Here is a 16,819-nt window from a genome sequence, read left to right on the forward strand (position 1 = left end):
AAAAGCCAACTAGCCCTGCGCGCGACGTTGCAGAAAGTACTGAAGAAACGGAGGCGACCAACGCTGTGGAACTGCGGCCGCTGTGGGCGCCGAGCGGGCAGCCCGGACGCTTTTTTTTTCATAGCATGCCACGGCAGCTCGACCGGCGGTGACGGCGGAGCTGTAGAAAACTCGTTATTAGTTTAACCTGGACACCGATCAAGGAGGCGAAGAGCGGAAGGCGGCGGCCCTTCGCGAACAACAACGGCGCCCTCGGCAGCTTCCGATGACTTCTGGGGCTGTCCTTGGGGGCGGTCTCGCCGCTCGGGGAACACAAAGGAAGCCCAGCGCGGCAGCGAATTCCGCTGCCGCCTCTGTCATCAGCAGCGCGGCTCACCGGCGAGACGCGCACGCACAGACAGACATCACAGGGTCCTATTCTTCGTCATCTGCTGCTCTTGGCCCCGCGAACTGGATCGCACGCAGCGCGTGCTAGCTCGTGGCGCGGCGGAATCACTCCTTTCCGCCGTCCGCTGAGACTGGACGCGCGTACAAAGAAAGTGAACCGGTGTGTCAGCGTTGCGTTGGGGGATTGGGTTGCGTAGAAGGTGGGGGGGGGGAGGCAATGTTGGTGTGGTTGTTGTATGCACGCTGTCCGCGCTGCGGATTGTGTCACGTGGTGCGGTCCGGCAGGGGGGGGGGGAGGGGGGGGGCTCCCATCGCAGGTCTTGACAGCCTGGCTGGACCTCTGCTTGTGAGGCACTGCGCGTTCGCCACCCGGCATCGCCGGTATATAAGGGCGGCCGCCGCCCGGACAGAGACATCAGAACTCGCTCAGCCATCTCAGAGTTGAGTCGAAGAAGTCCTGTGGAGTACCAGCACACACACCACCGACCACCAGCTATGAAGGTGAGAACGACGTGCCTGGGCAGGCGGCCGGCTACGACGGCTGCTCCTACCACGGCTTGCTTCCTGTGCAGCCTCCCGTAGAAATCGGTGTTACCTTCCGTAGAGTCTATCGCAGGAAGCACCCGCAGTGCACTGTAAAAACGCAGCAGATTGAAAGCTATGCTGGGCAGTCAATTCCAAGCTCATCTTGAACTGACTAGTTGATAAAGTAGACGTCTAATAAGCATATGATTCATTGTTTAGGCAATGGTGCGGTATTACTACAGGCTCCTAATATGAGGGAATTATGCAGATTCGTTAGATGTAGAAAGAGAATAACATTGCTGGAGGTGTTAGTGACCATATTAGTGACTATCCAGCCAACAATACTTAATGCTACCAGAAATAGTACTGGTGGGCTTATTGGTTAAGATTTCAGCCGTGAGAACCTATGCCAACTTGGCATAGGCGTTAGCTTCGATAGCCGCACCTAGATGAAAAACTGTGCCGTTAATTAGCCTCATATAAAATGGAGTGCGCTGGTGATTCGAAATTTAGCTAGAGATTAGTGTATTAAAAATTGAAGACGAGGCAGACGCCTCGTCATTATTGAACGATAGGACAAGCGCAACAGCGCACATTTTTGAAGAGGAACTAGTGAGAAATGGTCTGAATAACCCCCCAAAATATTTCTCTCACACAGTTTGAACATATTTAATAACCTTGCTTTGACGCTCCCTTCAGGTCCTCATTGTTCTCGCCATTGCCTGCGCCGTCGCTCACGCCGGTTTCGTCGGGGGCGGCCACGGTGGAACTTCCAGCCAGCATCGCTCTCAGGACGTGAGCATTTTACCACATATACTCATTGTTAGCGCTTTAGGACCCCATTTTCCTTGTTGTTTATATGGCGACAACAAATACTTAGAATAGTGTATTGACACGCGGCAGGTACTTCGTATTGCTGCTTTCAAGCACAGAACTTTGTGCCCTTTAACACGGAGCACTAGGGTCAACTACGTAACACGAAATTGGTGGATAAAGCCTATCTCCTCGTTTTAGCTTCAGTTAATGTGAACGTACCAGCCACGGTATCATCAGCTCTTTAATTGCTAGTTTAAGAAGAAAGACAACTAAAGGTAGCGGGACCACATCGCGGGAGAGTGGGACGGTTAGGAACTCCTGTTTCCACTTTATGCACAGCCTTTTTTTTCCTCCACCCCGTTCATCCGCCATCAAAACAGATCTCCGGCGCCTACAGCTTCGGTTACAACGAGAACCACGCCACGGGCGGCACCTCCCGTTGGGAGTCCGGTGACGGCGTGGGCAACAAGCGGGGCTCGTACAGCCTGCGTGGCGCCGACGGCCGCTGGCGCACCGTCAAGTACGTCGCTGACGGCGCGGGCTTCCGTGCTGCTGTGTCCACGAACGAGCCCGGCACCGCTCCATCCTCGCCCGCCTCCGCTGGCATCAACGCCCCGATCCTCCACGTCCCCGCCGGACACCACGATGGCGCCTACGGAGGCTACGGCGCCGGAGGCTACGGAGCCGGAGCGTACGGAGGTGGAGCCTACCTCGGAGGCGCTGGATACGGAGCCGGAGGATACCTCGGTGCCGGAGCCGGCATCGGTGCGGGAGCCACCAAGGCGGCCCACGTGTTCGGTGCTGCCATCCCCGGAACTGGCTTCGGAGGTGGCTACGGAGGAGGCTTCGGCGGAGCCTACGGCGGTTATGGCGGCTACGGCGGTTACGGCGGTTACGGGCACCACGGCCACGGCGGCCACGGCTTCGTTAAGCATTATTAAGTTATGTAACAAAGAAGGATAGTAGTTAATTGTGGCTTCAACTCGCCTTTAGTTAGTGTTGTTTTTTATTGTTCGCACTGGTGCTTCGTCGCCGTTGTTTCTCAATCCTCGATGGTCTCTCGTTCTCTGGCCCACTTTTGTGCAAAGTCTCACGTTCCTAAGCGCACTCTTCGTCTGTTGCTTTAATGCTGCTCAATTTCGCTCATCGTTTGCTTCCATGTGTTCGCCGAGTAGTGTGTGTCATGCTTGTTTTGAATAAAAAGATGTCTTGTCGCTGTGGAATTTGAAGCGTTCGAGTGTTATTTAATCACTAAAGCGGGCTGGTTGGTCTCCGTACAATGCTTGTTATGGTTACGTAAGCATCAAGATGCTCATCGCATCATCTGAAGGCACGCAGGAACGCATGTGTCATGAAAGACAACGAGAGAAGGTGCTAGAGTTTGGAATTATATCAACACACCACATGATCGTGCTTTACAAAGGGCATTGCCGAAAAAGTAGCACATAAGATGTCTCACTCCCGGTTTGACTCGGTTTAGAAATGAAATTTAGTGAATGTAGCAGCTTAGCCTGTGCTCTAACCTGGTATATGAGTCAGCTAAATTGCGCATACGATTACAGTACAACAATGTTGCGTCTGTGCTTAATGTACAAAAAATTTGAACTGCAGCACAGCTGCTCTCTTGCAAAGAAAGGGACATTTGTGGCAGCGCACATTGCTGTGCCATGAGGGTAGAGTATTACATTGAAAACCTTTATTCAAAGTGACAAATAGAGCGTACCATTCTCAGCTCAAATCTCAGTTACTTGTCCCAGTTCATATTCCCAAAACTCCATATATAGCTACTGCTGCCCCTATGATGTTATCACGATGATCGTCATCGTGTGGTGTGGTAGCCGGAACGCTGGCCAATGATAAGACACTCTTACGAAGGATAAATTTGTGAACGCGTTTATAGTTTATGCCAGACAACCTTGCTTTAGATCTTTCTTGCCTATGAAGAACTAGACAGCAATGCCACGGCCACTTTATGTATTCATGGTATTTAGTTCGTCTATAAAAAATGGCTACCGTAGACGAAAGTGTAACCTGATCATAATGCCACACAAAATAACAGTCGTCTGCTGCGCACAGAATGAGCGAGAATTTATGCAATATGACTTAGGTAAAAGCCAACAATGCCAAGCGAGCCGCCTGAGCGCCCATCTAGTCCCAATTAAGACAAACGCTAATCAGGGGTAGATCAGAAGACTGTAGCCTTGGACATGTGCCTCACCTCTCATTGCGTTCGTTAAAGATGAAAGGTGTTAGAAGTGGTCCAGAATTACTTCTTTAGTCCATGCGCCACGCCGCGCGGCCAGTTTAGGCTCTCTGTATCGCGCGGACTTGTACGTAAATACTTACAAGTAATTGTTTACATTTTTGGTAATGTAACTGTAATTTAACTATTGATTTACTCGGTAACGCTCACTGTAAGTAGATACCTTTTTCAGTAACCAATTACATGTAACCAGTTACATTTTTCACGACAGAAGCTTTTCCAGGCAACGCAACTTTGAGTACTTGAATTACGCGGGAAATTACTGAATCCAAAGGGGCGAAAACATGTAGACGGTTTACCCCGTACTCACAATCAGCGTACTGCGGCTACACCTCAATCACCTGATCCTGCCAAGGTTGCAGAGTTGCACATTTCTTTTGAATGTCCCACCTCTGAGCTTTTCTCTTATAATACATCTTTCTTTCTCTCTCCATCTCTCCTGGAAGCGCTTACAGACGGCCCATAGCTGCTGCTCAATTCTTCTTTCAGTGTAGTCTACTTCTCTGACATAGACAGAAGTTTGTGGCCATTTAAAGAAAATGTTTCTATCTGGTTGGTATTGCGTGACTCATGTACACATTTTTTTTTGCGTGATTGTAATAACACAAGAACAGTATCTTAAGGGCTGAGCAAGCAGTTTTACGTTAAATTGCATTGTAAATTTGGTCACATTTTAAAGGAACGTAAACGCGTTTGCTGGAGTCGGTATTAATCAGTTGCCTAAGTCTAAATGTCTAAATGGGCAACGACTGAAGGGCGTCGAAGGGAGGCCCACCAGATGTTAACCGACAAATTGAAATGGTGAGTCAATGGTTCGATGGCGATGGCCGCTTTATATGCCAATGCCAGGAAATCATGCACCTATATGCGATTTTTCAATTTTCACCCGCGCCATCGGGAATGGCTTTCTCTAGCCCCAGCAAAGGTTAAGTCCTGCGCATCGTAGAGAACCGAACGCATCGTGGCATTCTGTGACCACAGTCTTATGAGCAAAGTGTTCGCGCGTTACCACACAGCGCATCTTACTAGCGCGCGCATCGAATGCAGAGGACACATCGAAATGGAAGGGCGAGCTGTTCTACGAGGGTGAATCAGAAAGTCTTTGCCGCTACTTGTTTAGCCAAATTGCGGCTGCGAATGCGAAGTCGACATATCCATTTCCAGCAGCGGTGGACCTTTCTTGGATCGGCCCGGCCTTATCTGCCGGTTGTGCTTCCCACATCCACGGCGTACAAGCAACGAAGTGTGATTCGCTTTCTGTGGAGCAAGGGGCGAACGCCCATCGAAGTCCACAGGGAAATGAAGCTCACGCATGGGGAAAGGCGCCTCGCTTTGAGAAGTGAGAGGTGATCTCGATTCACGTGCAACGATGAAGCCAAGACAGCAGCCCGATGGTGGCTTCACAGTCAGCCGGACGAATTCCACCACAGGGGCGTCTCAAATTTAGAGCTGCGATGGGACAAATGTCTGAACCAGTGCGGGGACTATGTGGAAAGTAGTGTAAGGTATACGTAAAATAGTACGTATATTTCTAATTACCTGTATGTACCTTATTTCGGCTAATAAAATATAGGGGCAGATACTTTCTGATTTGCCCTCGTATTTACTGTATTTGAGCAATATTAATAACAGCAGAAAGGAAGTTAAGGTTCAAATAATTGATAACATTTAAATAACTGCTCAATTAATTTCGTTGGGCAGTTTTCGGAACTGAATCAATTACATTTTTGAAAGAAGTAATTCTAATTGTATTCAGCCACTTTTTTTTCTGTAACGTGTACAAGATTGGTCTCGTGACATACCTCACCGCCTCTTCTCAGATATACTGAAGGATATTTTAACAGAGAAAACATTTGCAAAGGAGACTTTAAGATTATGCAAGTAATTCCGACTAGTCCATGTCGACTTAGCCAAGGTCGCATTTTTCTTCCTGGGGCAGTAAAAGGAGGCATTTTATCGTTTGACTGAATACAAGGACGCCAACTAGATATATTTGACTCATGTCAAAGTTGCGCTTGTCCGTGGTTTCTCAGTACGAGTATAATCAATCAAGCAAGGTGTGCCTAATTGCTAACTGGAAGGGGACAGTATTTAATAAATATTGTACAGCTCTTTATACCTTAATGATTAATCACATTTGCCGTTAACCGATTATGCGATATGAAGTTAAGCGCCACTGCGAAGGATAGAGCTTCATGAATAAGTAAATGAACCACGTTATCAAGATTCTGTGACCTGAAAATGAAAAACACAATGACAAGAATCTCGAGGGATTTAAAATCGTGTAGCCTCGAATGCCACATGTTCCTTGACGCCCTCCTTAAGCACCGATGCAAAATATTGATGGGCGATCGGGGTGCGGAAGGCTGCGTTCGTAGAACTCGGACGACAGCCAACAAGGAAATGCGTCTAATAGATCGCTCGTCCTGAATTCCAATCATGGAAAAATGACGGGTCCAGCCCACCTCCTGCTCCACTTCTCAAGTAAATGACGTTTACAGCCATCGTTAGAGCCCCTTCGTGTGGTACAGCTAGAAAGGTAGTAATGTCACCTGGACAAATAGCTTTAATAGGTGTCACGATCGCGCGAAGAGAAATCGCGTGGAAGATTTAGGCTTTCGTGATACCTGGCCCCTTTCAAGCATTCTCCTAAGGCGTAAGCTATTCAGAGCCCGTTTGCGCTGTGCCATGTCGGTTCCTTCCCCATCTTGTTTTCGGTAAGTGCACGGGTAATTTTAACATTATTGGCATGAGTAGGTGAACAAAGATAGGGCTGCGAAACTTTGCAGATACGGAGCGCAGCGTATGTATATACTCATTAATATACGAACGTGCGCCTGGTTTGCCTTGCGAAATCTCGAAGCCCCTGAGTATTCAATCAGTTTGCAAGGATTCATGATAGCGCTGGAGCATGCTCGCCGTGCTTGCCTTGTTTGCGCGGTATGTCATTTTTATACAGGTCAACGGCTACCGAGTGAATGAGTCCATTGGTACTGTACCTCTCTGGGCGTCACCGGATGTTAGGTTCTCAAGTCTGTCTACAGAGGCTTTTCGCAGGCACGATTGCAGTGCTGTTAATGTTAAACTGTGCGTGGTAATTAATCTAATAAGCACCAATGAACCTCGGTTAGAACGAGCACGCTCGGTGGAAGCCGGCAAGCAGCGTGCTCCTTCTCAAAGTAGAGTGGGGATGGTGTGGAAACACGTGGGATTAGCCTGACGTGTTTGAAGGCCAGTTGTTCCACCTGAGTCTCTATGACATGGGCTACACACGGCTTCCCTAAATCTTCAGGACATCAGTGTCCTGAAGATTTATCAGCACACTGATTCTATCCGGAAGAATACAATCAGAAAACGTAAAATTATTTTTCTGGCCATCAAGTCCTTGTCTTAGAACACCACGTTTCGAAATACTGTGTGGTATTTTCCCTTTTCTGCAGGTTGTCAGCAAGTAGCTGCTCCCTTTCTTCTCGAACCGAGGGAATAGTTAAAAGAAGCGTTCTGAGGGCGAACGTGTAGCCACAAAAGGCGTAAAAAAAGCAATTACAGCAACGACTCTTGCACTAAAGCCAGGCTGCCTGAAGCCGGAGCAATCGTGTTCCTTATAGTAGGGGTACATTCTTATTCGCTTATTGAACGATGCTTCTGAAGAATCCCACCTAAGCTACGAATTCGATTAGGGCAACTTTGAGGGCTTTTAGAGGTCATTTTTCAGGCTAAAGCTGTCGCGAACCGAGAGGTTGCAGCTGAGCGCCAGGACCACGGGACCAGCCTATCAGTCTCCTAGAACGACACTCCCCTGCCCACGCGTGTTACCAGCAGTGGACCTTTATTGGACCGGACCGGCCTTATCTGCCGGTCGTGCTTCACGTGTCCACGGCCTACGAGCAAAAAAGTGTGATTCGCTTTCTGTGGAGCAAGGAGCAGCAGTTGAGAGCAAAGTGGACTCAGTCTGGTTAACCTCGCTGCCTGTCCTTCCTCCCTACCTCCCCTCCCCCTCCCCCCTCCCTCTCTCTCTTAGAACGGACTAACGCGTGCCGTTGTTGCGCCGCGAGCGCGCTCCGCCCAACTTTATTTTCGCCACCTTTTTCTCTTGCCGACCGAGAGCGCCGACCTTTAGCGTCCGCGCGTAGCGGCGTCCGTGGGCGCTACAAAGCTGTTCTTGTAATATGCCTGCTGCGAGTTTGTACGCATCTACTACTTTATTTTTTTTTATTCAGCTATCGGTTAACTTATGGGGTAGAGCTGCATTCACATGTGCAACATTAACGTAAACGAATCTCTCGGCGAGGAATGTACTATACGTTAAACATCTGTATAGTGGACAAAGTGTTATGTTGCTGTAGGATACCCCGTACATTTGTGGAGCGAGCAAAGAAGATGCAATACGACAGATCGTCCTGCCTGTGAATTAAGGCTGTACATTACTGTAATCATGAACCAACTATAGCTGAGACGAAACCTCTGTTAAAGCTCGCACAGCTTTTTTTTTTTTTTTTCGAGGAGTTTAGGCAAAATGCCGGATACTCTCCTGGCAACGCAAATGAATGCTGTCGGACTTCAAAAAAACATTCTTGTTGGCGGAGGTCTGCAGAAGTTGAGAACAACAACGGCACCAGCTCACTTTTAATTCAAAATTGAAACGTCATTTAAGACACTGACTTGATCGACATGTGGTGACAAATCCTTGCTAACAAAGCATGAGATGCTCAGCTCAGGCGGAACAATCGCCTGACCAAGTTCGCTAGGCTAATCCGAACTGCAGCAACATCCCCTGCCATGCACTCCCCCCCCCCCCCCCCCCCCTCAAACAAAGGTGGGTGAGAGATGGCTACGGGAGAAGCAGCAAATGGCGGGATTCAGGGGTTTTGCCGTCACCCGTGCCCGTGTGTGGGTCACGCAATTAGAAGAGCCGCTCGTGCTCCGACGTCGACGAACGACAACGCCGATCTCGTCAACCGCGGGTCAGGTCAGGTCGGTCGCACTTTCTCTCCCGCAGCCGTATATAAAAGGCGGGCGCCTCCCGCCTCCGAGAGCCGAACAACACACTGCGGAACATCACGCCTCCGGCTGTCGCGGCGCTCGTCGTCACTCTGAGGATTACGCCATGCAGGTGAGTCCACCGGATGCGCGGAAGGCGGTCGGAGCACTGATCGCTGCACGACGAAACACGTAAAGCGGCGTTCAAACCGCGGTTTCGTACTATTTAAACCGACAACCTAATCAAGATGAATTCATCTTCGCACACGAGTAGCCGCGCCTCGCTAGCGGTAGAACGCGTGTTTGTCTTATGTTACCTTTCAATATTTTGTACTTGCTCTTTGTTCAGACATGCGTAGTATAGACTACTCCTGTTATTTTGTATCGCGTGTAACTGCTAGATGCGAGGCCATGTAAGTGGTTAATAGGTGACATAATAATATTTGGGGTTTTACGTGCCAAAACCACTTTCTGATTATGAGGCACGCCGTAGTGGAGGACTCAGGAAATTTTGACCACCTGGGGTTCTTTAACGGGCACCTAGATCTAAGCACACGGGTGTTTTCGCATTTCGCCCCCATCGAAATGCGGCCGCCGTGGCCGGGATTCGATCCCGCGACCTCGTGCTCAGCAGCCCAACACCATAGCCACTGAGCAACCACGGCGGGTGGTTAATAGGTGACAGTTGGCGTTCAACGGCTCAATCACTGCTATGAAAAGTGTTGATCTTTTTTAGAGCTATATAGGAGCTTGCTGTACACGGTGGTATTTTTAGACAATACAGTGGTTTTATTAAAAAGCTTTATGATCATGAGCCACCTGCCGTCTTCGCATACGAGCTCTATATACGGTTAGGCGGAAATACATTGCCGCTGCTTAAGTTACGAAAACTGTAACAAGTAAGGCGTCGGTTTAACACTGACGGTGTTCCAGATTCGCTCTGGACCGCGCGGCACCCTGCACAGCATCAATAATTTTGGAGGTCAATGTACTGCGTTACCTCTTCACAGATGACACATTGTAAAACCAACATTAAGCGCTGAATCTGTGACGGGGGAAAACATTGCCTAAAATATCAACATTGCCAGCATAACGAAATCTACAGATTGCTACTAATTTTCCGGCAAAAATTTAGCACTATTTCTTTATATAAACCATGGCAACATGGGGGGACGGGGTGCTGTGGAGCACTCCGTAATAATTTCTACCTTCTAGGCTTCTGTAACGTGCACTCAAAGCCCGGTGCATGACCGTTCTCCAATTCCGCTCAGGTCAGAGTTCAGCCGCAGCGTCCGGTAATCGAACACTCGACCTCCTTTTGAACAGCATGTCGTCATATAATATAGGAGCGGAGGAGTCACCTTGACCTGGTAAAGCCTTTCTTTACGGTATGTCACAAATACTGTCGTATACCACCACGTTTGCAATGCTATTAAAATGCGATAAGATTAGATCACTTCTTGTCAGTGTTTGGCTCATACAAAAAAAAAAAAAAATATTGAACCTGCTGCTGTTGCTGACAATTTATGGCATTCTGCTAGTAAGTACAGATTCATTTGTTCATTTCGCAGCCACGGAGCCACATTCCGACGCGCTTGAAATGTAGAGATGCTCGTGCCCTTAATTTAGGTGCTCGTTGTAGTAGCGCCCGACGTAGGCAAAATTATTCCGAAATCCTCTGCTATATAGCGCATACCATTGCCCAGGCGGGGCTTTGGGACCGGAAGCGCAAAGATATAATCAAAATACCCATCCTCGAGCGTCAAGGAAGGAAGGAAGGAAAAAGTGGAGAAGGAAGGCAGGGAGTTTAACCAGTGTAGCCTAACCGGTTTGCTACCCTACACATGGGAGCGGGATGGGGGGGGATGAAAGATGGGAGGAGAGAGAGAGAGAGCACATAACAAAGCAAACACATCGTCAGTTACAGTCCGTCACTCTTGCGCGGTACGCGACCTCGAGTGTCAAAGTTTGAATCGAAGCCCCGGTGGCAAAATGACCGTGTGTGATTGAATTTTCTCAGGATTTCTACAGTCACATTTAGATACCTTGTAGGGAGCCCCGTGCTGCTTGATAGTAATATATTCTTACGTAGATATTGAGTTGTAATTCAATAATTAAGGCGTTTTATAGTGCTTCATCTAGACTTACTTTAGCAAAGACAATCGGAGAGAAGTTGACAGTGACTAACTATCATCGAGACGTGCCATTTTCTTATATTAAAATTTTTTTTTTGCTTCTTTCGAACAGGAGTACATCGTTTTACCCGTTCTGCTGGCTGTGGCTCGTGCTGGATACGTTGCGCCAGTGACTGGTTACATTGAGACTGAGTCTTCTACAAGCCATCATTCGCAAGATGTAAGCGTACCCCTCTTACAGTCAAATACTTCGTTAAAACGCCAGGTCCTGCATTAGCACAAGGACTTCGGAACCGCGCCTTGGCTCAACAAACCATAAGAAACAGTCCTGACGGAAACTAATTGGTCCCGACACGGAGCGGTATCAATTATGACGCATATTATGCTATGAAGTTCTCTATTCTGGAGGAACTACGGGAAGCTGTAACGGAGCTCATAGCTGTTGGCACTGAAATGTGATGGATGACGCATATAAACGTTTGCGGCTTAAATTGCCTCGGCATCGCGCTACTCCAGCTGGCGCGTTTCGTCTGGCAGTAAAACTGCGTGCGTTTATCTCTCGACTTATCGAGTTGCTCCTTAGAGCCAAAGTCATCCGTAGGCATGCGTCCCTGGATCACCGATCGTAGCTTCTTCGATAGGGTCAGCACCAAGTTGATCGATCGCCGCAAACAAGGACTAACGCAGAGGCACTGGTATTGGTGCACGTTAAAAGCAGTCCGACTTAGATTCGAACCTGATATAGGCATAGTGTATTTCGTGGCCGAAATGCAATAATCAGAAAATTAAGGTGTCCCTTCGACCCTTGCCGACGACAAACATTACCAACGTATGACCGCCAGGACATAGATTGGTCAAAAAAAAAAAAAAAACAGAAACGGTATGCTTTATGCCTTAAGTCGATGCCACGAGAACATTGTGGTGTCAATCACTCAGAACTGTGTAATTATCTACTCGTATTTTACGTATAAGAGCAACAATGAACATCACTAGTCTCATGAAGGCGTGCGGCACGCTCTACTGCCCGAATAGCTTGATACAGAACCAAATATTTAGTACAATCACATATTGTTCTCACTTGCTCTCGAAGAGGCCTTCGAATGTCTTCCACCGAAGGTACGCGCAAGCTGGTTCTTAAAAGTTCTGTCTGTACCAGTCATTGAAAGCACAAGGGCGGTTCCGAGCCTTCTCACAATGGCACTGCCTAATCGGTCCAGGCACGTTTTTAATCCCCCTACCAGTGACGAACTTGCGAACAGAGAGAGAGACAGAAGAAAGGGGAAAGGCAGGGAGGTTAACCAAATGAGAAGATCCGGTTTGCTATCCTGCGCTGGGGAGATAGGGGAAGGGGGAGGTAAAGTGATAGGAACTTGCGAACACGTTTGCTTTTCGTGTACGAGGCAAATATACCTATAGCAAATGCTACTTTTTCTTTATTTAGGCATACAACGGAACGTTTGTTTGTGTAACGTAAAGAATGCTTACAAAATATTCAAACTAATTAAGGAAGCGACGGTAGAGGACGTTGAAAGGCCCTGTTAACAACTTTTATTATCTTTTAACAAGAACTTAGGGAATTGTACTGTTCCCCTTCTATTCGACATCGCCAGTATAGGTCGTTGCTAGTTAGCGCTTGCGCGTACGTTTGCTCAGGTGGCCGGCAACTACGACTTCGGCTACAAGGCGCGACACCCCGGCGGTGCCACTTTCCGCCAGGAGACCGGCAACCCTTGGGGTCACAAGATCGGCTCGTACGGCATCGCCGACGCGGACGGACGGGTCCGCCTCGTCAAGTACGTTGCCGACCACAACGGCTTTCGCGTCTACATCTCCACCAATGAACCGGGAACGGCCGCCTCCAGTCCTGCCGGAGCCGGCATCAACGCCCCCGTCGCGCTGCCTGCGGCGCCCGCCGTGGAGCCGTTCCTTCTGCAGCCATCATCGCCTGTGGGAGTAGTTACAAAAGTCGCTCCCGCAGTGAATGCTGCCCATGTCTACGGCCCAGCCATAGTGGGACCTGTTCTCAAGCCAGCCGCACCCGTAGCTGCGGCGCTGCATAGCTTCAGGCCAGTGTACGAGAAGAAGCCATATGTAACGGCTGCGGTGCAGCCGGGTCTCGAAGTCGAGTACGATGCCCGGGACTACAGGCGCTGGTAGAATCGCGTGCTTCTGTCTCTCGTCCGGGTAATGCTCACAGCTCAAGCTTAACTTCGCGGTCTATGGCCCGGCGTATGCGATGCGCGCCTAATGGGAGAAAGTTGAAAACTCCGAGGGTTATTTTTTGTCTAGAAAACGTTTTGTATACAGTGGTGCTTTTTGTGTGATCTTAAGGCAGATGACGCGCAGCGTAACGCATGCGGACGTGACATTGTTGCTGCAGAAGCCTTATGCGGCTGCTGAATTGCGTGCACGTTTCACATATATTGAGCCAGCGGTGTTGCAGAATCCATTTCCTGGAGTGTGATGCCAACGCTGAAATCAGGGCTCCGCGTACAGTAGAACGCTTTTACAACGCAGTGCTCGGGGCCTCCGAAATCATTTGTTATAGAAGACACTTCGTTGTAAAGGTCTCGCACCGCATAGCTCACAATATAAAGCGGGGACATAATTATTCCTTCGTTGTACAAGCCATTTTGTTGTAGAGGCGTTCATTGTAGAGGCGCTCGACTATAGCTCCCAGCGACTGTGATCCTAAAGTCCCAGCATCACAAAGCGCATTTCACCAGCGACTATGGCGTGGCCGTTACAGAGGTGCAGTATCAGAAACAAATTGCAAGTCATTCCTATGTACATAGTCGCCACTTAGTATCTCGTGAACTTCAATACGTTCAAGCGAAGACTTAAGAATAAATTACGCGCCCGCAGTTCCTAAAATTGCCACCGTTGTGAAGGCTGTTAAAGCTCTCTTTGTTCTATGAACCTTTAATACTCTTTGCACAGCTCGCAAATATTACTAACAAGTCTCTAGGTTATGGCTTAAACGTTTTTAAAGATTAGGATTCCAACACATATGAAGGCCATGCTTAGCGCTTATCTTATGCGCATACTTTTTGAGAGCATCTATAGTCTTCAGGAAATGCTCCCGTAAATATCCAAGAACACGAGCTCGATTGTTGCTACCGATGCATGAGTTCTCAGTGTGTCAAAAACAGTGTGGCTAGGCCATACAAGTACGAATACGATGGCCCGCAAACCTCGTGCAATTGATGCATGCGCCAACCAGAGTATATACCATAAACTAATTTACACCCTTTAATTGAGTAAGGGCGTATATCTGTTTATAACTCACATCCTTACACCCAAGAAAGGCGTAAGGGTGTGAGTTACAGACGGGTTTACTTCTTTTTAGTATTTAAGGATGTAAATTATTTTACAGTGTGGAGTGCCTTTAAGATAGCTCGAATCTCAATGTTGCACCTGTTAAAGTAAGTTATCTATATGGAACGTACGGTTCGGTCTCTCAGTTTGGGCAGAAATATGCACGTACGTGCACTCTTGAGAGCGAATAATTTTTCCTTAGCTCAGGCTGGAAACTTTCCCGAATGCGAGGCTCGGTGGTGTTACTTGCGCTGTTCTAACTGAGAAACGAAGTAGCTGGGATCTTGTCTGCGGGATGACTGACTTTTAGTAGTTCCGCTGAAGATACTATCGGGAGACCCAGCAGTAAAACACGGATTTCGTACTGAGGTGCCGCCGCTGAGAAATTTTAAAACCTGACGTTGTCGTATTTTGAAAACACATGCTACTCTAAGCGGGAGATCGCATTCAGATAACTACGGATAACAACAGAAAGCTTTCGTGTGAGTAATTCGCACAGTAGGATATACACGGTGTCTCAGCTAACATTAGTCAAGCTCTTCAAAGAAAAAAAAATATTTAAGAAACTCGGCGTAAGCCCGTCATCTTTGGTCGTAAGACATCTGATGAGCGAACATGGTTCTATAGTTATATCTCACGTGGTACATATTGAATAATTTTTTTGTTGTTGAACAGCTTGGCGAAAGGTAGCTGGGTAGACGTGGTTGGTAGTGGTATCGTTTTTATCGTCATTTAGACTGCACTGAAACATGTTCCCACATTGTACCGTCGTCAGCTCTCTTACATTTATACATTGGTCCGCAGGCTCGTGAGTGGAACTTTTTGCCTCTAAGAACTGGAGCGATAAAATAAGCATAAACTTGCGTGGAATCACAGTTCTTTCGTAAATAACCTCGGTAGTATACGTCATGTTTAGCATCGTCGCCTTCTTTCGACGTTTGCCTCGGGGTTTCCTTCGCATTATGACATTGTGTATTTAAGGGATAACGTCAAGTCTCATATAGTAGCACATCATGGATTCAAGGTTGGCAGAAATAGTTAACGGTGGCACAACTAACTGTGTTTGACGATCTCACTAGTATCGCTTGGAAGTGAGAAATGAGACGAAGGAAATCGTTGCGCATCTTGCTTTGCTTTCAAGAACTGAATGTTTGGGTTCTATTAGCTTTGGTGGCCGGATTCAGCTTTCGTCTGAGGCAATTGCTGATTGTTCAGTCTTTGTCAATGGTTTTTATGCCAATCCGCCGCTACTTAGGACTGTATTATGGTGGCATGCGATAGTCTTCATGGAGCTGCCGCTGATCCAGAGCCTTTTAGGCTGAGTACGGAGCGTTCCTCACAATTCTGAGCTTGGAAGCTCCTGGCGACATACAGGTGCCGTAACCGAGGGCCTGGATACAGAACTTGAGACTCACGCTGTTGCATCGAAACTTTTGACAAACGCAGTGCCAACATAAACGTATGCGTCAAATGCTTGTACTCGCCAGTCAATAAAAGCTTCTAAACTCAGGGACATAGCATTCTGTCATTGAGGCAGCAAGTACCACGCATAGCTTTTCTTTGCTTACCATGTGCATTGTTCTAGGTGCCATTCTAACGCAAACCCACGGTGATAATTTCTTTCCTATGTATATTCTTCTCGTTTAGTCTTTTTTGGGTACGAGTTTGGAATAGAGGGTTCTTCAGTAAGCAAGCTTTTCATTCTGTCGCAATAGATAAACAACAACGTGGGATCGCTTTACAAAGCACGTCGCGGGACTAGTTGGTATGCATTATTTTTCTTTCTTACGAAAGCAATTCCGCCCTACTTTTTAAGACGAGGACACATGAAGACATGACAGCGCCCTTGCTATCATGTCTTTCTGTCCTAGTCTTAAAAAGAAGCGATGGATTACTTTCGTAAGAAAGCAAAATAACAACGAAGGAGTAGGGGTCATAAACTTAAGCATCTTCAGGTTTGATACTTACAATGTTAGCCGCAATGTAGTTTTGTGTGCAATTGCTATAGGTAGTTTAATGTGAATGCGTATATTGATTTTCGTTGCATGGCGTCTCAGCTGGGGATAATATCAAGCCTTTAGCAGGAAAACTGCATATGTTTGTGTGGGCACAGGGTAATCATTTTTTTCTATCTTCAGGGTATATTTACGTTATGCGTGATGTGTGGTTTTGGGTTGTATACAACAATTTTGATACGAATAAATATTTACAATTTATGAGACAATCCGTGTGTCATTCTTTCCTAAAAAAAAACTTTTTCCACCCTGTCATGGACTTTTTGTTCCTATTCTGTGATCATTTTTATGTGATATGGCCAGAATAGCTGGTGCCACTTAATGATGCAAACACACTGTACAAACGAAAAAGACAAGAGAAGGCGGACAAGACGGACACA

The 16,819-nt window shown here is 47.6% G+C and overlaps 1 protein-coding gene across 1 annotated transcript; it reads left to right on the top strand.

Moving 5' to 3' along the window:
- Window positions 1-811: 811 nt before the first annotated feature.
- On the top strand, window positions 812-16,598 carry LOC142586302 (uncharacterized). Its single transcript, XM_075697545.1, has 6 exons — window positions 812-888; window positions 1,612-1,707; window positions 2,109-2,663; window positions 8,991-9,104; window positions 11,219-11,326; window positions 12,760-16,598. The coding sequence occupies exons 1-6, from the start codon at window positions 883-885 to the stop codon at window positions 13,261-13,263; spliced, it is 1,383 nt and encodes a 460-aa protein (XP_075553660.1). The 5' UTR covers window positions 812-882; the 3' UTR covers window positions 13,264-16,598.
- The last annotated feature ends 221 nt before the right edge of the window (window positions 16,599-16,819 follow it).

This window comes from Dermacentor variabilis, chromosome 6, assembly GCF_050947875.1.
Source record: "Dermacentor variabilis isolate Ectoservices chromosome 6, ASM5094787v1, whole genome shotgun sequence".
Lineage (NCBI taxonomy): Eukaryota > Metazoa > Arthropoda > Arachnida > Ixodida > Ixodidae > Dermacentor > Dermacentor variabilis.

Coding starts and splice junctions, on each gene's coding strand:
- LOC142586302 (XM_075697545.1), top strand. Junction 2,664..8,990: donor GCCACGGCTTCGTTAAGCAT/TATTAAGTTATG, acceptor TCTCTCCCGCAG/CCGTATATAAAAGGCGGGCG. Junction 9,105..11,218: donor CTGAGGATTACGCCATGCAG/GTGAGTCCACCG, acceptor TCTTTCGAACAG/GAGTACATCGTTTTACCCGT.